General features: G+C 39.7%; 1 protein-coding gene across 1 annotated transcript in view; it reads right to left on the reverse strand.

Moving 5' to 3' along the window:
• Positions 1-19,429: 19,429 nt before the first annotated feature.
• Positions 19,430-20,748, reverse strand: part of LOC120514258 (elongation factor 1-alpha 2) — a 29,993-nt gene continuing 28,674 nt past the window's right edge. The window contains exon 8 of the mRNA XM_039734538.1: positions 19,430-19,780. Within this exon, the coding sequence (XP_039590472.1) occupies positions 19,653-19,780 (128 nt within the window). The 3' untranslated portion in view covers positions 19,430-19,652. The remainder of the gene's footprint in view (positions 19,781-20,748) is intronic.

The following is a 20,748-nucleotide window of genomic DNA, read 5'->3' on the forward strand; positions in this document are numbered from 1 at the left end:
AACAAAATCTAATTCCATTACTGCTGCAGGCCCAAACTACAGAGAAATAAAATGCTCCTTTCGCTTAATGTCTGTTTGCGCTGTGCAGCGCTTCTCACGCCCTCCACCCTGATTGTTCCCATCCATCTGATGTGTATTTTTTGTCATAGCAACCAGCTCCATTTTACACCCCTAATCGTTCATGAGTGGTACTCGGAATGGCATGTCCTAACAGTAGCTGTGTGCTTCTCACATTCACATACCTGAGAAGCCTGTGATTATGAAATAACAGTCTGCTGGCTAAGATTAGACAGTGTTGGCTGTGCCCTGTAGATCTCTGTGGCGACTTGGCGGGGTCATTCACATTGTGTTCGGATTTTTTTTTACTCACAGGCAAGGTGTTTGTTTACCTTTTCTGGCAGAACATGAAAGGATTTAGTTTGAAAAGGAGGGACTCTGTTTCCACTTGCACCTATTTATCATCAATAGATTAAATAGGGCAAAAAAAAACAGGTATGGGTTCACTCCCCTTCTCCCCTCTCCAATTAGAAGAGACTGGCAGTGAAGCATCTGCCCTGTGCTCACATGTTAAACAGAAACTGCACCCTGATGCTGTATCTGGCAAATATCCATGCAGATCCCATTCTCCTCTCCTTTAGTATTAAAGGAGAACATATGGAGTCTCAGGTGGTCCATGGGCTCAGCCAGCAGTACATACTGTATAGTCATGCATTTCAAGTTACCAATAAATCTTTCACTTTCTGCCTTTGGACACTCCAGCACCAGTCCCGAACATGCAAGTAGGAATCTCTCTATACTCTGTACAAATAACAACACTACTACTAGTACTACTCAGAGCACACAATTATTGCAAAGAGGTGTACACAAATTCATGGATCACCAACTTCTTGTGCCCATACTTTATGCTTAGAAACAAAAAAAGGAGTCACTAACAATGTGGCCAGGGAACAAGAAAAGCATACCTTTGGATGTGACTCAAAAGCCTGAAACAGATTTTTCATAATATATCGGGTGTCCCAAAACTCATGCAAGATTTGAATTTGGCGCCATTTGTGCAGTAAAGTGTTGCCAATGAAGAAAAAAGACAGCGTGACAGCTCACAGTTCAGGGTTATTAAAAATGGAGAGCTACACGAAAGAACAACACGTTTTCATTGTTGAGCAACATTTTAAAAATAATGAAGGTTTGGCAGCTACAGTTCGCAATTTTCGTACAAAATATGGTCGGAATAGTGATTTAACTTCATCAACTTTTTCGAACAAAATCATCTTGAGCGATGAGGCTCATTTTCATCTTGATGGCTTCGTTAATCATCAAAATTGTCGCATTTGGGGTTCAGAAAATCCACAAGTGATTGTTGAGAAACAAATGCATCCACAACATGTCACTGTTTGGTGCGGATTTTGGTCTGGAGGCATCATCGGACCATTCTTCTTCGAAAATGTGGCTAGTCAGGCAATAACAGTTAATGGTGCTCACTATCGCGACATGATAATCCAGCTTTTTGTGCCTAAATTGCAAGATATGGATGTGGACGACATGTGGTTTCAACAAGATGGTGCCACATGCCATACAGCCCGAGAAACAATTCAATTACTGCATGACTCATTTCCTGGTCGTGTAATTTCACGTTTTGGTGATCAGAATTGGCCGCCCAGATCATGCGATTTAACACCGTTGGACTTTTTTCTTTGGGGTTTTTTGAAGTCTAAGGTTTATGCCATCAAGCCCACAACCACCCACGCCTTGAAAGAGGAAATTGAGCGCTGTATCAACGAAATTCAGCCAAATTTATGCAAAACGGTCATGGAAATTTCGAGAAAAGAGTGCGTATGTGCCAGCAAAGCCGTGGAGGCCATTTACCCGATATGCTATTCCATACATAACCCTATACTGTATACTTTATGAATCAATTAAAAATTTACCATTTTTAATTAAAAACATGTGTTCTCTATCAAAATTACTTCTTGCGTGAATTTTGGGACACCCTATAGATTTAGCTCGGCCCAACTCCAGATTTGTTCCAAAGGATATCCTCAAAGAAAACATACAGCTACTTAGTTTCTAGCCACAATATAATATTTTTCATTAAAAACACAAACATTGGTGTCCGTTTTTGCCTTTCACCAACACTACACTGGCAATTATATCCCTCGGAAAGAAATACTTCTGAAAACCCCCTCCAGAGGCGTATACTTTTAAAAATGCCATTTCAATGTGGATTGGTGAAAATGAAGATTTCTGAAATCTATATGTATCTAAATGACATTTTATGTGATTTTTAGAAATCACGGTCAAGTGACTGGTGTGACAGCTGGCCCGAACACAGACAGGCGGACACGTCAAAGTCACCCAACACACGTTTAATATACATTCTTAATATTTACAATAAATGCCACACAACCCCAAAGTCCCCAAAAGTCCTGGCCAACATTACAATGCCTTCTCTCTTCAGGCCGCCTCCTTGCCTCCTCCCAGACCTCATCCTTCTCCACCCGACTCAAGTGATCATATGAAGGGAGGAGGCCCCTTTTATAATCACCCGGATGTGCTCCAGGTGCTTCCTGGAAATCTTCCACCGGCATTCCCCAGTGTGGCGAAAGTGCTGGCTGCATCCCCAAAAGCACTCCGGGTGTCCCTGCTGCTCTTCCCTCCAGCACTTCCGCCATACCCACCCTCCCAAGGCATTGGGGCGGCCATAGGTACCAGGGTGGTCGCCCCCACATGGTCTGAGGGAAGCGTGAGCCCTCCTCCGGTCCTCCTGAGTGTCCCAGCCGGGTCGCCCCCCCCCAGCCATCTGCGACATTGGTCACACTGTACAATACAGTGGCCACTGTTATATGTGCTTTAACTGCACAAGCATATTCAGCTCGACTGACATGCGACAATGTGGATGTTCAGACTACACAATGAATTTAAAAAAATTTGATGGTGACATTAGAAAATAACTTTGTGAGATTGCTCACACTACAAGTCAGCAAACTGAAATAAGGGACAGCCGATGAAGATGAAATACTGGCTGACGCAGAAAATCAGTCAGCGACTACAAATCAGGTTTAAAAACCATGCCAAAATTACACAGCGTATGGCCTGTTATGGACATCTATGCTGTGTGCATGCCTAGTGTAGGCTGACAATCATGCCATATGCATTTTGGGTCAGTTTAGCATGGACTAAAATACTCTCATAAACAATATGAAAATGCTAGTGTGGACATAAATCGTTCTCACTTAAAAATTACATTTTTAAATGAAAACATGATAGTGTGGTCATAGCCTAGTATTCTCACAATTGTACACGTTCACAGAATTAGTAAATAACTAGACCTCTCCAGGCTGCTCAATGGCCCTTTTTAGTATACATTGTTACACAGTTTAACAAAGCTTTCACTCATTATGTGAAGCCACTTATACCAAAACGGCGACACCAATCACAGGACATGATCACTCATTCCAGATCATCTTATTCATTCATTTGTTATATTGTTGCAAGGACTAAAATAAACACACACAAGGCCAACTTAGTATCATTAATTATTCTAGCCTGCATTTTATTTGAATTTGGGGAAAAGAATTCCGTGAAGAAAAAAACACACAAGTACATGGAGAATGAACAAACTCCACACAAACAGGGATTGGGATTTGAACTCACAGCTACAGAGGAGCGGTGAAGCAGAAGGTTACGTTAATACACCATTATCATTACTGTATGTTTGGATGATGCAATGATTATATATTCATTTTGTAGTGTTTTTCATTTTTTGTGAATTGTGTAATTTTCCTCACACTATTTTATTTGTTCTTTGTTCATGCTTGCTGTAATGTATGTAGTTTGCCCTGGTCTCTTTTCCCAATAGTATGTCATTAGGTTCTACAGGTTGTGGGTGACCAGGAGAAAGGACAGGCATCCTGGCCAGGATAATGGAAGATTTCATACCTGGCCTGGTGATAATCATTTTCAGACTGGGAGAATGGACTCGCCAGGAGCAGAGCATTCTCTCACATGATAGGGGCTAAACCCAATTAGGACACCCACAGGGTTACATGGGAAATGGAGTGAGGAAACAGAACTCTGTCAGGGTCTTTGGGAACTGTCAGAGGGCACTGTCAGGGGAAGACTGCCCTGGTTCCCACATGACTCAGAAGTACTCCGGACAACTTGGAGAAGAGACCAAAAGCAGTTCCTGGGCCAACTTTAAAAGAAAACCCGCTACCTTAGTTTAATGAGTCAGATTCGGGTGTCAGTGGGCTACGCTCTTGGAGGAGGAACGAGGATTGTAAGTGTTATCATTTCTGTGAAGAAGGCATTGGGGCTCAATAAAATCTTTTATTTGAGTTGGAAGAGTATCTGGGCATTACTGTCTATGACATTGGGGGCTCTCTGGCACCCCCTTGTGGTTACAAGGTGTAACCCTTGTTAAGTAGGTAACATCTTCAGGACTCTGAAACAGGGTGCTGTACAACTCCAGGCTTTTCATTCTTGATTGAGTTAGAATTTTTGGTCGAGGCTTCCATAGTGGCATAGATCATAGAAGGCTGGACTGATGTATAATACAGCTTTCTTTTTTGGACAGACTTTGCAGATACATCTTCTAAGAAGGCTTTCACTAGAGGGGACTTCAGTGTTTGAGTCACAGAAATGGATAGACATATTTGTCAGAAATCTGTATAATACTTTAGGTAAACAATTAATGACTCATCCACGTGTGTGCTTTTTAAAATCAATATAACATTCTGTTTAAGTCTCCAATACAGCTTTACAAACAGGACCTACATACGTACATTAGAGACATTATGGTTAATTGAAGTCGACAGGCAATCTATTATCTTGAAGACAACCACACCCTGCTGTAAAACTCTGTATTACTGTCATTCTACTAAAACCACAAAAGAACTGACCCTTGTTTGACAAAGTCCTAAACATAGCTCCTTGTTTAAGCAGCGGTCTGTTTCACAGCTGAAATACTGCATTTCCCTCTATGCAGGACACCCAACTTCTTTCTAAATGCTTTATTACATTGATAATATAACAGAACTGTTTTAAAAAAATCATATAATAGTACCATATGTCTTCTCTTGATTTCTCTCCTCTTGTTTCCAGTTTTAGCCCACATCAACTTCAGAAACATGGTAGTGACTTACTGAGCATATAAGATTTCTGTCTCTCTAGCAGCCAGTCACACTATATGCAAAGAGTAGGTTTCTGACATCAACGTCTATTGTTCTCCTCAGATCAGTTTAGTTGCCAAAATAGGGGAGCTGTTTTTCATTGTAAACCAGCTTTGATTTTAATATTTTGTTGTTGTTGTTGTTGTTTTATAATGTAATCCATCCATCCATCCATCTGTTTCCAGGACAGGGTCTTAGGGCAGCTGTAGCCTATCCCAGCAATCACAGGGTAGGAACTACTGCAGGATAAATAATTTAAATTATTTTCTATACAGTTGATATTATTTACATACTTTAAAATCTTGTATCTTGTAGCATTTTGTTAATGGATTCATGACTTTTAATTTAACATAACATCAGTGCAGGATTTACGTATAAGCTACACAAGCTATAGCTTAGGGCTCTCAAAACAAATCATATTTGGCACTTACATAGAATATCTGGACTTATAAAGGGCCCCGTGTCCCAAATAGCTTAGGGCCTTATCAAGTCTAAATTCAGCCCTGCATAACATTCTCAAAACTCTTTAAACCAGTTTTGGTTTATTAAAGGCCCGCCACCACCTGAAAACAGCCCTAAAGAGGACTCCAGTCTATTGCAGTGATTTGCAGTTTACTTGGAATAAATAAATGTATATGCATACATGGTAAGAAAGATGTGGTGAAAGTTTGGAAAAAAATGATGTGGGACAAAATTTTTCTTTATGCAACCTTTAGCTACAGAGTTGCAAATGACACTTTCTTTTTTATTTAACTTCTCACAGTCGTTTAATATTGTATAATTGCACTGTCAGTAGCCTCTGTAATGCTAACTCTAACAGAGAAATAAATGTTCAGCCAAACCAAAATTTAGCTGCTGTAAGTTTCTTTTGAGAATCTGCACAATTGTTCTACAAAGCGTAACTGAAAAACAAATCTTACCACATCACACTTTTGGATGTTTCACACCATTGTTTTCAATGTTGTCTTCAATGTGCTAAAGATTTCTTGAGTATCACTGTTGATCTAAAACTCACCAAGTAGGACCACTAAATAATGGTAGTGTACTTTAAAAAACTAAATGCCTCATGAGAAACTGTAGCCTGTTAAATCTGTCTTTCCTTGTGCACTGAAATGGATGATTTGACTTACTTTCTTTTAGTGGGAAAGCACATTATGCAAAGGCTTAAGCAATAACACACAGGTTTGTGTTTTTTTAAAACTTCATCTGAAAAACCAACGGTGAAAATGCAACAAGAGAAAAACAGATTTTTTGAAAAAAAAAGAAAAACATTTTCACATTAAATCCTGAGAAATTAGCACAAAGAATTACAGAATTAAACAATAATGAAATATTACTGAGCTCTTCAAAAGTATTTATTACTGTACCTTTGCCTAACAGTAGGAATAAAGTAACAGTTGGATGCAAAGTGGACTTCTGGTTTCAGTACTCACCTACTCCTAAAGGACAACTGCACCACCTGCTGGTCTCGAAAAAAATCACTTACCGTTTTGAGTCCATGTTGTTTACAAAAGTCAAACTTCTCTTTGCATATTGTCATGTAACCACCTGTTTTTAAATACACAAAGAAATAAATGGACATGAAAGACACTATATGACAAAGATAGATAGATATGTAAGGCACTATCTAATAGATACAAGTCACTATATGATATATAGATCTATATATAGTTTTATATCCTAGTCCAAAATCAACCTTTTTTCAATATATTTAAGTAATTATAAAACTCATGAGAAATATTATGTAAATATTAATCATATGGTTTAGTAAATATTTGGAAAGGAACTCACCATATTGTTCAGTTGTATACATCTATATAAAATCTCCATTATAATCAATGCATTTTTGTCAACATTCCCAAAGTCTAAAGCCTGCTTTACAGAAGAAATTAATTCCAGCTGTAAATAAACCGCTGGATCACACAATGCCTGTTTCAAACTCCACTGCCATATTTCTGATTATCACATGTCTATTTACTCTAATGTTCTCATAAACCTTTTCTTTGCTGCTCTCATAAGAAGCAGTTTTCAGGTCAGCACTACAGGAGTGAAGGTTGATGTCTCTGCTTATTCTTTAAAATGATTTATCCTTCATCTGCTACTGCTAGCACCAAGGTAGACACGGTATCAAAATATACACATTGCCGTCATATATACTGTAAAAGATATGCATTGGGATTTCCTTGTTCACAAGAAGTTCAAACACAGCAAATTTTCAAAATAACCATTTCTCTCATAATTACTGTAATTCTCAATAGAAGAAGATGAGCAGACTTAGAGGAATCTGCAGTTCTTCAATTCAACCCTGGCCTTTGGTCTTGGCAGCCTCAAACAAGCGGTATTAAAAATTCTATGTCAAATCAATTTTATTTGATATTATTCTTATTACAACTTTATTACTATCATTCTTAGTATAAGTAGCAATAGAAATATTTTCAAAGTGGTTCATTATTCCCAGTGTTTGCTCTTGTTTGCTGTTCCATGCTATCATTAGAATTAGGGTAAGGCCTGACACTGGCACAGCAGGAAGGAATAAAAAAATGAATCAGTTTAAAGATTGATGGCTTCTGTGGGCTTTGTGCACTCCTGAGAGTGTGTCAAGTCTTCAATCTCCGTGACATGACCTGACACATTGGTACTAGGTTGGTCTGGTACTTACACAGAATTAGCTGTCCTTCCCTAACAGTGCCTGCTTTTTCTGTAAATATCATTAGCCAGCATTGCAATAGTCAGCTAGAAACAGTTTTGCTCCCATTGCTTTAACATTTAACAAGAGTGTTCTGTATGTCTAAATTTTCACTGTGTCCTGGACTGGCCTTTCCACTTTAAAAGCTGGGAGGTTGTCCAGATACCCACATCTGCTTCCCAAATGCTAAGTGTTTGTGTTTTAGCTTTGATGTAGGAATAAAAGTTCGGGGAGATGTGCAGTCAGGATTCAATGTCCTGTTCAGCAAGTATTTATGACATTGTAGTTTATAACTAGCTAAGACGTATGTCAGAGTATAAATAAATTAAAGACAATGCCATTTTATGATATCCTTAACACTAGAATTCCTGAAGCCTACGAAAAAACGTGTAATCTCAGCCCATCTTAAATTCCTTCGCACCTCTCCATCAGCGTCTTTTGTTTTGTAAATGTATCGATCAGCACAAGCAGCAAGCAGCCTGCTGTCCCATCAAGGACGGGGCTCAACTCGCTGGTAAAAAGGTCTCCCAGCTTAAGCCAAGGCTCCTTATTTGCGTGTGATGTGCTTGGAGTTGTATAGGGTACATAATACAGTAATTCATTATTTGGAATACGTGAATTTCATGTGTGTTCCGTGTTTACAAAAATCTGGGTAAGTGTAGGATGAAAGGAAATGCAAGGCAAGAAATGTTGAACACATACCTAAAGCAGAAACTTTTTCCGTGTTATACTAATAATGATATGAAGTATATAATATGTGAAGACTTTAGTCCAAATATCAAATAAACATATGTGCTTTGATTGAAGAACTAGCAGGAGTACCCGCCGTTGCCTGGGAATCTATAACTGGTGAATTTCCAAAATGAAAGAAACAGAATATAGAAATAGTACAAACAGTTTTCTGATTCACATTTTACTGTAAGAGGTAATATAAGTGCTCATTCCAGAGCCGTTGGATACACTATATTTTTTGTTTTCCCTTGTGGTGAAAAAATAAACAAATTCTGAGGATTGCCCACTGTAGAACATGCTACGTAGAGTTGTCCGTGTGAAAAGCATGGATTTTTGAAGTTGATGCCTGCAACTTGTAATGATTGCCTTGAGCCTTATTATTTGACATAGCAAAAGCCAAACGAACAGGAAATTGGAGCAGTTTGAAATCAAAGGGTAAATCATTTGGAATCAGCGGTATTCTTGGTATGAAAACATCTTTATGATAGTTGCTTCAGTAATATTTGGATAGAGAGTCTTGACACAAAGGCGAATGGTATTACACGGTAAGGAGCGTCTGTGTTGAACCGTGCTGCTATCTAACGGACGTTGGAGATGGTAACTACAGAGAGAAATGACATACAACTGCTTCTGCGTGTGTGGAAAATGGCGAGGGAAGGATGCTGTCTTTTTAAGGCGAGTCTCTGTTCAAACGTGCTGCCATATAATAGACTTTGGCGAATGAAATACAGCACTATCAGTTCGAGTGGGAGTGTGACCTGCGGAAATGCACGTGTATCAGCCGGTCATGCGCTCTGGGTCGTTCACGTTTTACATCAATACGGCAATTCTCCTTCACCCGATCAAAGCAGTCGGCCTTCTCATACTTTGACACTTCCGCCATCTCTTGGCAATTTAAAGAAACATGGGTAAAGAGTGACGCACAGGGACCAAAGCTGTCGCTAGATGGCGCCGTGGTGAAGTTCTGTTGCAACGTGTGGCCATCTTAAGTACGGGGATGTGTGCTGAACGTTGTCGGTTAAAATGTGCCCTGCGATTAACCATGAACATTTTTCTGAACCAAACATACTCCATGACCTTCTCCTTGTTACAAAGGAGCCCCATGCCCAGTCTGGTGGCAATCGGACGCTTGGTGCAGATTTGTATGGCGGATAAACAAACATACACACATACATCAACGCTGCTTTATATATTAGATATAGCCAGATTCGGTTTCACTTGTAAAGTTAATTTTTGATGTCTTATTTTCACTAAACTTCTCTTTAGTGTGAAAAAGAAAGGTAACTGCATACAGGAAATAGCTTTGTCACCTTTATATACAATTTCTACAGAGCACGTCCTCTAACTGGGCGGCATGGTGGCACAGTGGTAGCGCTGCTGCCTCGCAGTAAGGAGATCTGGGTTCGTTTCCCACGTCCTCCCTGCGTGGAATTTGCATGTTCTCCCAGTGTCTGCGTGGGTTTCCCCCAGGTGCTCCAGTTTCCTCCTACAGTCCAAAGACATGCAGGTTCGGTGCATTGGAAGTACTAAATTGTCCCTAGTGTGTGCTTGGTGTGTGTGCCCTGTGGTGGGCTGGCACCATGCCCAGGGATTTGTTCCTGCCTTGCGCCCTTTTCTGGCTCCAGCAGACCCTCGTGACCTTGTGTTAGGATATAGAGGGTTAGGTAATGACTGACTGACTTCCACTAAGCATTATGAATTCTACGTACTGAAAATGCACATTAATGCTGTGCAATTCTAATATTGAGATGCCTCCTTCAAAGTCAAACATCATATGCTGTAAAACTGGTTGGTAATCCCTTGTCATTATAAAGTAAAATGAACTCTTAAAAAGATGTTGGATCTTTATCTTGTACAATGTCCTGCTTTGCTTTTATTACAAAAACAAACAAAGCTGCACGCCCTTTTTAAAATCCAAGGTCTACTAGGTGGAATCTTTTCCCAAAATCTCTGTCTCTATCTTGGTTCCTAGGGTGCAAAGCATACTGATCTTAACGTCCAAATTTTTTTTTTGCCTTGGCAAATTGTTCTATGTTAGATTCCTGTCATTGGATTGTGTTTTTACACTTTTTGGAAGTGTTACAGTATTATATTTATTTTACCTAAAATGACCTTGTGCCTTTTTTGGATCACGTGTCTGCGTGGGTTTCCTCCGGGTACTCCAGTTTCCTCCCACAGTCCACGGACATACAGGTTAGATGCATTGGCATCTAATTTGTCCCTAGTGTGTCCTTGGTGTGTGGTGTGTGTGTGTGCCCTGCGGTGGGTTGGCGCCCTGCCTGGGGTTTGTTTCCTGCCTTGCGCCCTGTGTTGGCTGGGATTGGCTCAGCAGACCACCGTGACCCTGTAGTTAGGATATAGTTTGTTAAATAATGGATGGATAAACATTCATTATTACTACCAACATGTCTGTTTATTCAGTGGCTCACCCAGATACACAATCTAACTGGTTTTCTTAGCCACCCATGTTTTATAGAGAGGCACATTACACAGTATTCCTCCATCTCACTTTTGCCCCCTTAAAATGTAACACCAGGTTGCCATGCTATATGCTGTCCTTTCTCTATGTGTGTGGCAAGATGTGGCAGGCCTGCCAGTGCCCCTTTTGTGAACCCCACACACAAACTGGTCCTTTCGTTCCCACATTGGTGTGTATAGGACGTCCTGTCTGTCTCTGTCTAAGAGGTTTTTGGTGGGGTTACCCATTCAGAGTTTGCGCCTATCTTTCACCAGATACAAACTGGGGTTCTCAGTGTAAATGGAAAGTTACTGGGTGGGTGGATGGTAGGGAAGAGTCACACTGATAAAGGATATCAAAAGAGCCTCAGTGAACTGCTTGACACTGTTAATGTCAAATACATACTGTAGGTTGGGAAAAAGGAAATTCAGATAAGAAATACGAAAAGTGGGCAAATGTTCACATTAAATAAATTAAGAAAGGTTGCACAATGAGAGTATAGGTTTGCTCTATTTAATCTCAAACAGTAAAGCACTTCCCTAATTCATTATAGTATACCAAAAAAAAAAAAGGGTTTTTCTGTTTTTAAGGTTTTTTGAATAGTAAGATGGGAGTTCAATTTTCCTGGATGTCTGGCTAATGTTATAGCACAAAATGAAGGTGTTTACAAAATGAATAGCCACATTTGGCTAAAATCATCTCCACTTTACCTCACATTGATCTCATATATCTTACTTTGCTATTAAATGCATTAAGTTATGGACTGTGCTCATTTTCCAAAATACAGTACATGAATCAATCTTTTGGGAAATTATTTTTTATTCCCACTTTAGTTTGATTATTTAGAAAGAGAAAGAAATAATTAAGAAGATATGCCTGCCTTTACTCTTGACATGTTTGATGTTTTTATTTTGTAATAAATATCATTATTATGCAATGTTGCATGAAGTAAAAGGATTCACATTTTGGCAGGGACAAAAGTAGCAAAACATGACTCCAAGTAAAGCTTTAATAGAAGCACCACTGCCCTCTAGTGGTTGATGTGAACACAGGCCATTTAAAAAACAAAAAACTGGCAGGTCACAGTGGACGCAGGTTTGATGTCAATCATAGCCATTATCATATCTGTTGTTTAGCTGAATGGCTTGTTAACATAACACATACATCTTTAGTGTATTGCAGGTTTTGTTTACAGAAGAAGTCCTTCAAATATTTTTGTTCACCGGCACAAACTAGTATTTATCAGCTCTTTACTTTTTTTCTTACTTCATTCTAAATGTTTAATTAAAACAGATGAAGACTCAGATGAAAATGGGACTAAGTCGACCAGTGAGCTGTTGGTTCTACTAAATTGTTAACTGGAGGCTGGTTAAGATAATTAGATGAAATTAAAACATGTTCATACAGCTGTTTAAGAGCAAAAATAGCAATTAAGAATTTTGATTCTTAACAAGCATGTCAAGTAAAATTGAACTCAAAATGTATTTCACATTGTCAGCAATACTTTGCTTCTAATTAAGAAATTGGCTGGAATGAAAACTAGGACCCAGGATTGAGAATCTTTCAATGTGTGCATTTTCTGTGCCTCCTCATCAAGATTAAGATCCAGGGGGTTCTCCTTGTCTGGAAAGGCTGCAGATGCAACTTAGCTTTAGGCCTCCCCAGGACCAGGTTTTTGGGATCTGGAGAATTTGACCCTGAGACCTCAACTTCCAGTGCCCCAACAGCATGGTCTGGGAATACTTCCAGGTAAGGCAGAAGCCCGACAAAGAAGGACTCCACATCCCCTGCAGCACCTGCAGCACCTGAAACCCGGAACAAAAGGGGCTGTCCCGTACTGCCATGAAGCATTTCAGGAATCCATGGCACCGTAGCAACCCTTGCCATCTAGTGATCCAGGGAAAATAATGCCCAGTGCACGCTCTGTCCCCCGGTCCTTCCACTATAAATGCATCCCTGCCAAGTGGGGGTCCTGGCCATCCACAACACCAGTCTGATAAAGAGTTTACCTTCATAAAAAATAACAGCATTGTGCATAGAGTTTGAGTAACTTTCATTCATTGGGCTTGGACTAATAAAGCAATTGAGATCCTCCTATCTCTCAGCATTTGATGATTACAGAAGCTGACAGTGGAAGAGTCTGAAGATCTTGTGTGAAATGTAACCAGAAGCACCTTAATTATTTAAAAAAAGAATGGATGGATTAATGTGTGGCTCTCAAGGCCCAGAATCAAAGTTCATCCAGCTGAATTTTGTCACTTTGGGCAAAGGCACATTTCCACCCTTACAATTATTAAGGTGTCGTCTTTAGAGGCTCTTCCAGGTCCAGAAAACATGATGTACATGTATTCTCACAAAGTTGAGATACTGGCTCTCAGATGTGGATATCTGGCATTTATTGCATGTAATTTATGTTATAATATTGACAGAGTCAACGAGGTCAGAATAAAACTTTGGGGGCTTTGTCTCGCTTCAATGTCTCCCAGCCATTTCTGCTAGGCAGCCAGTTCTGTCAGGTGGGAGGCCGCTACGCTCTTGATCCACAGCAGACGGAACTGAATCCCACTGACAGCTCAGACTGCTGTATATAGTATGTGCAACATAGTCGCATCAATAAATCATCTTAGAGCTTTCTTGGTAACCATGGAAACTTAATTTTTCAAAGATATTTCATCTAGAGAACAAACAGTACCTATTTAAAGCGGATGTTTACCACTGAAAAGAAACATAAGCAAATATGCAGTTCTTGAAAGTTAAAAGAGCAAATAGTGGATACCAGCTTGAAGATGATCTCCTGTGAGCTGAAAGTGCAACCTCAGAAAGATTGCCCTGGAATGAGAAATGTTGCTTTTTGCCACATTTGTGTGGGTAAGTGAGCCAGCAAATCTGTAGGCCAGACAGAACTTCACTTTTGTGCATATGGCCAACAGGTCTGTAGGTATCCTCATTTTTTGTACTGTTGATGCCTCCACTATCCTTCTATCCGTCTATGGTTAGAGCGCAAGCAGCTTTTAGGATTGCCAGAGCTGTTAAATGAACACCCATTTCACACTTTAAATGTCTGTCTACAGTATTAAATTAATTGTATGACCTGTAACATTTATTCTGGAGTCACGCAGTTGTTAAATAGGCATGGGAAGGGCCTGTGTGGCTAAATGAGAGTCTATAACAAGAAGTTGAGAAATATTCTCAGTGCTGGGAAAAACACACAGATGTGGGAAACACAGATGCAGTGGATTCAGTAAGTATTCTGTATTCTCTTTATTGTGTTGTAAATTTAATGTTAAATGGATACATTTGACAATCAATCTTCACTCAATAACCCATTATGACAAAGTAAAACATGTTTTCATAAAGGTTTGCATATTTATTTGGAAATAAACTGAAATCTCTCATACATATCAATATTCAGACTTTTTGCTGCTGCACTCCAAATTGTGATGAGGTGCATTCTGTTTGCTTTAATTATCCTTGATATGTGTCCAGATTTAGTTTGGAATCCACTTGTGGCAAGTTGAATTGATTGGACACTCTTCAGAAAGACCCGGGCCTGTGTATATAAGATCCAACAATACACAATGTATGTTAGGACTAAAACCAAAGGCATGAAGACCATGAGCCTAGCTGTAAACCTCAGCAATAAAATCGCGGTGAGGTATAGGTCAGGGCAAGGGTATAAATCCATTTCTAAAGCTTTGGGTGATCCCAAGAGCACAGTAGCCTCAGTAAATATGAAAGGGAAGAAGTCTGGAACCACCAGGACTCTTCCTAGAGTTGGATGTCTGACCAAACTGAGTAACCAGGCAAAAAAGGCCTTGGACAGGTAGATGACCAAGAACAGAATGGTCACTCTAACAACACTTTAGAAGAACTCTTTTGAGAAAGGAGCACCTGTCAGAAGGATGACCTTCTCTGCAGCAATCCATCAGTCAGGTGTTTATGGTAGAGCAGCTAGACAGAAGCCACTCTTCAGTAAAAGGCATATGACAGCCCACTTTTAGTTTGAGGATGAGGAAAAAGATTCTATGGTCTATGACAGAACTCCAAATACTATGTCTGGAGAAGACCAGGCACTGCTCATCACCTGCCTAATGCTGGTGGTGGCAGCATCACACTGTGGGGTTGCTTCCCAGGGGCAGGGAGACTGGTCAGAATTAAGAGAAGGAGCAATGCAGCCAAAAGCAGACTGGCCTTTGAAGAAAACCTTCTCCATAGTGCATGCAACGTCAAACTGGGGCAATGGTTCATTATTCATCATGACAACGTCCCAATGCATACATCCAAGACAATTTTGGTGTTGCTTTAGGACAAGTCTCTGATTACCCTTCAATGACTCAGCCAAAGCTCAAATTTAACCTCGTAAAATATCTGTGGAGAGACCTGAAGTTGTCATTTTACATATACTTCTTTACAAATCTAATGGAGCTTTAGGGAATCTGTCAGGAAGAATGGAAGAAACTGTCCAAATTCAGGTATGGAATGCTTATAGAGACTTGCCCCAGAAGACTAAAAGCTGCAATTGCTGCCATAAGGGTTTCTACAATATACTGAATCAATTATATGAATGAGAGAGTCCAGCTTTTGATTTTTAGTAAATTTGCTGACCTTGCTGAAAGCAGATTTTCACTTTGTCATTATGGGTTATTAAGTATAAGTTGTTGGGCAAATGTATCAGTTTAAATTTAAATGTACAACACAATAAAGTGCGTCGAAAGTAGGGGTTTGAACACTTTGTGAATCCACTGTACTGTACTTATTCAATCCAACATCCATTATGGTTAGAGCACTGGGTTCTTGATGCCCAAATAACAAGATATGCCGCATAAGACATTTCCTGATCATCTGGCTTTTCAAAATAGTTTAAAAACTGCAAAAGTTGGTAGTAGAGTTGACAATATGGCGGCTTCATAAGGTTAAGGAATATAAATACTTTTAAATCACATGTAAGGCATGCAGTTTATTATGTGGCCTTAGGAAACAACTTGAATCTGAGAAAATGCCAAAGCCTGCCAGAAATTAAACTGTAGAAGCCTGTGAACATTTGAGTAAAAAATCGGTGAAGTAAAAATAAACATAAATGTCATAAAGCCTTATAAGGATGAAGGCTCACTGGTTTTTGTGGAGATGTGTGTGTGTAGTTTTTACTTGCTGACTTGAGAACAGGAGAGTGGTCAATAGGGGTGCGTACAAATGTGCAACTGTCATCGTCTTCATGTCAGTCTTTATTTCGGGGTTCCAGTGAAGTGAGAAGCAATCCGAATAGTTGAAGGTAGCTGCGAGGTTTACGTGGCGCAGACAATAGCACGTGAACGGACATGTGATCCGGGACAAAGCAGCTTCACATCTGAGTCAAGTGACATCTCAGTATGCTTTGAAAGTCATTAGCGAGCGCCTTAACTCTCTTTTCCTGAATAATCCAAAAAAGTCTGGAAAGTTCATAAGCAATACAAATAAGCTTCCTTATATGCTTACAATTTTGGCCACAGGAACCTCATAGCCTGACGTGAGCCGTTGATCTTCCTAGAGTAGCTGGTGATGTTGGTGGGCGAACCTGGTTGAAATGTTAGTGGCGGTTAAGCACTTTTGATTGATTTTTTTTTTTTGGAGAAGATGAAATAATTATATGTATATTTGAGAGAGTGTGTGTATATTTCAGTAGCACAGGACAAGTTACATCAGCCAGAAATGAATCACCAAAAGAATGAGCTGCCATTACATCATCAATAGCAGGATGGCCTATAAAAATGGCTCCTCTGTACAGTCACAAATGCATTTTCCAGCTAGTTCAGCAAAAGGCAAACAGGCCTTTTACGGATAGTGAGCCACCCGAAAGACCCATGTAAAGAGTAGAGAATTGATCCGTTGTGGCGCACAGCTCCAAAGCTACACTGGTGTCAGAAGTTTGATATTGAGAGGATCTACATTCTGACTCATGGAAGTGCTTTGGAGACCTAAAACGAATCTGCTTGACTCTTCGGAGGAGTTGCTGGAGAGTCTTAAGGCTCAGATCCGTAATCTGGAGTGCCGTTTGCAGCAGCAGTACAGGGATGGAGACAGCTGAGAGACTGACACCTCTGCAGCTCCACCACCGCTTCTCGATTTGCTAAGGTTCAATAACTCAGGCAAGCAGACACTGGAGGAGCTTCAGGCTCATGGAACAGGGGAAAAGCGTGGTAGATCAAGTTGCAACTGACCCCAAGTGAGTTGGGAGAAGCAGGGCCAGTGGTAAAAATGCACAGACAAAGGAAAAGGCAGATCGTAAAGACGTTCTGAATCAGCAGTGAAGGGAGAGTCTCAGAGCTAAGATCCAGAGTTGGAACACGATTTTCAGCACCAATTCAGTAAGTAAAACAGCAAAGAGAATAGAGCATCTGGATCTCCACACAACGAGGATCGTTTGCTTGTCTACAGATGACCAGCGTTGAACACCCCAGCCGCACCGAACAACAGCACAGCATTTAAAATCCTGGTTGTGCCACCTGCCAGTGCAGTATGCAACATCCCTGTTGCTCCATCTGATAACAAAGTGCTCCCAGTCCCTGCTGATGTGACCTCAACCCCGTCTACACAACTGAAGTGGGAGAGAAGACTACCCCACCATTTTGATGAATTTGTCTTCCATTGCAAGGAATTGGAATTGGTGGCTGAGGACAGTGACTTTGAAGGGAGGGCTCTGCAATGGCGCTGGCCAAGTTACATTCACTATGAATGAGTCACCAAGACAATGAGCTGGCATTACATCATCACTAGAAGGACAGCCTATAAAACGGCACCTTCTCACAGTCACAGGCTGGTTTTCCAACTAGTGCAGCAAAAGGCAAGCAATCCTTTTAAGGAGAGCAAACTACCTCAAAGAGACATGTAACGAGCAGAGAATCCATCCGTTGTGGGGCTCAGTGCTGACGGTACAATATTTTTATTTTTGTTGTGCTTTTCTCATTCACTCTTAGTCATTGCTTTTACATTACTACTCACTGTATTAGTCACTTCTTTTTTGCACACTGAAATCACTTGGATTTGAAAGTGCAGTTTTTGTGTCACCCTCTCCTTTCTTGATAAAACCTGTTGAAGATTCAGAATATAACAATTTGTCATTGTGATGACTTCTATAGTTCACTACCATTTTCATTCTGTTTACTTTTGAATACTATTACCTGGCACCATTTTACTCCGCAATCATTGGACTTATATTTGGATGATTAAGTACTTTATATGCACAGTGCATAACCATCACAGATCTAGGAATGTTAGTAGGTCATATGACACCAGTGGCGTAGCTAGGGGGGGCAAGGGGGGACATCTGTCCCCGGGCGCAGCATCCAGAGGGCACCAAATTGATGTTATGAAATTTTAGAATGAAATGTTTTCCATTCTTAAATGCACTAAAAAGTAAATAAAAACATTTGCATACTCAGTCCATCACTCCATCAGTATGAGGATATCTTTTTTCCTATGTTTTTTGTCTCTTTCTGATTTCGAAGCACGTATTAGTTCTATATACCTAACAGACAATAATTGATCCCCTCCATTACTCTAACATGCTTGACTCCCACCCAGAAACATTTTTGACGTTATTAAACTGGTTGCGCGACTGACATGAGGCATTAGTGTATCATTGTCTAAATTGTTGCAAATGCCATTTCTGTGTGCCAAGTGATTTGTGTTTATGTGTTTGACAGAAAATTGATTGGGTTGTGGTGAAGTATTCTAGTGGATGGCTGCGAAAGTCTAGACGTTTCCCCATCATATTTTCGTATGAATAAATTGTAAGTAATGCAGTTTTTTATAAATATGTAATTATTTTGCTTTATAATTTGCTATATACTTTCTTTAAAGTCATTTTTAAATGCAGAAAATTTTCTTACAAAAACTAATGACAGATTTACATTTTAAAGAACACGAGGCGGTGTTATCATTTTCGGAGACTCATATGAATTTTTTTTCTTAAAATACTATTATTTTAAATACATTTTTTTAAAATGTCTTTCCCTTCCCCATTGCATTTTGGCAAACAGGAGAGGGCATGAAATCTTCAGTTGTCCCCGGGCGCTGAAAACCCTAGCTACACCTCTGTATGACACTTTATGGTTATATAACAGCAAGAACAGAATTAAAGCTTGAGCATGTTCTTCCTAAAAGAATAGCATCATATAGATTAGTTTTATGAACTGCCCAAATTCTCTACGATTTATTTGAAGATTCAGCCAAGATTCGTCTACAAAACCAAAAACTTTGAAGCCACCATCCAGGCCACAAGAAACAAAAAAGAGGCAAAATGCTCATACAAAAGAAAGCAGCCCACTATGATTTTGTGGTCCAAAAGCAGATCACTATTCCCTTTGTTTTTAAACTGTTCAATAAGTAATAAAACCCATTACACAACTCTAAGTGTTTATTATAGTTTATTTGGTAAAATTAACATGAAGCCTCACAAATGCTGGAACATGCTTTTCCTTTTAAAGAATTTCCATTGGACTTTAATAATTAACATCCAGTCGTTGACAAAGAGTGTTTTACAAGCAGAGGTGTGGGCATGTCCTACAGCGAGGGGACATCTGGGGTCTTGCAGATGTTGTGCGCAGGATGGTTTGATGTGGTGGAGCTCGATTCATTTGCCAGCTTTCTGGGCCTTCTGGGCAGACTTGGTGACTTTGCCCGCTCCTGCAGCTTTCTTCTCCACATTTTTGATTACCCCAACTGCCACTGTCTGTCGCATGTCTCTCACGGCAAAGCGCCCTGCAACCAAGACAATAAGAGAATATTTTTTTGGATCTAGCTATCTTGTGGGAATTGCACAGAAGTAACTGCTAAACTGAGAGAATACATTTGTTTTTTTAATATATAATTAACTGCATAATATAATATTGTCAACCTTGTTTAGTCCAATTCAGGGTCAAGGAAGCAGGAGCCTGTCATTCCAAAAGACAACAGTTTTGAACAGAGCCCACATATCCACAATCATACTAACAGAGTGGCCAGTTTGGAATTGGTAGTTATCCTAACCTAAACATTTATAGGGATGTAGGAGAAAAACCCACACACATAGGGAGAAAATATAGACTCCAAAAAGACAACCTGCAGAAAAAGGATTCAAACCTAGGATGCCAATTCCATGAGACACATCAAAGTTCCTTTTCAGATCATTTTAAAAATAATTTTCAGAGATGTAAAATTTACTCAAACAATACACAAACATGATTTAGTCATTTTAAAACTGCACCAATCTAAAAACGTGCACATTTAGATTTAAGGTGCTTCTGCTATAGAGGGGCCATAAGAGGTGAGGGGAGCCTGAGTTTAGCCGTCTCCAGTTTTCATGCCATATTTTCACATACTTTGCCACATCCTTTTTTTTGTGACATCTCCAGTTGCTTGATGATAACAAACTCTTGAGGCTCATCTATCACTGGGTTAATAATTTAAGCAGACTTCCTCTACCATATGAAGCTCATTCTAACTAGTCATTTTTCATATTTTGGATTTTGTTTTTCTGTGTGGACTTTAGCTCAAAGTTCAACTAATGAGGAAATAAAAATATTTAAAGGGCCTAATACTTGTCAACAGGATAGTTCATTCAGCAGCAAAAGAAGCATCACACAGCAATTCTGTTCATAAATATAACAAAATAAAATATATAAAACATGTGTTGTAATGGGTAAAGTTTTCAACTATAAATCAGAAAGTTACCAGTTCAGTTCTTAACA

Source organism: Polypterus senegalus, chromosome 14 (genome assembly GCF_016835505.1).
Source record: "Polypterus senegalus isolate Bchr_013 chromosome 14, ASM1683550v1, whole genome shotgun sequence".
NCBI lineage: Eukaryota > Metazoa > Chordata > Cladistia > Polypteriformes > Polypteridae > Polypterus > Polypterus senegalus.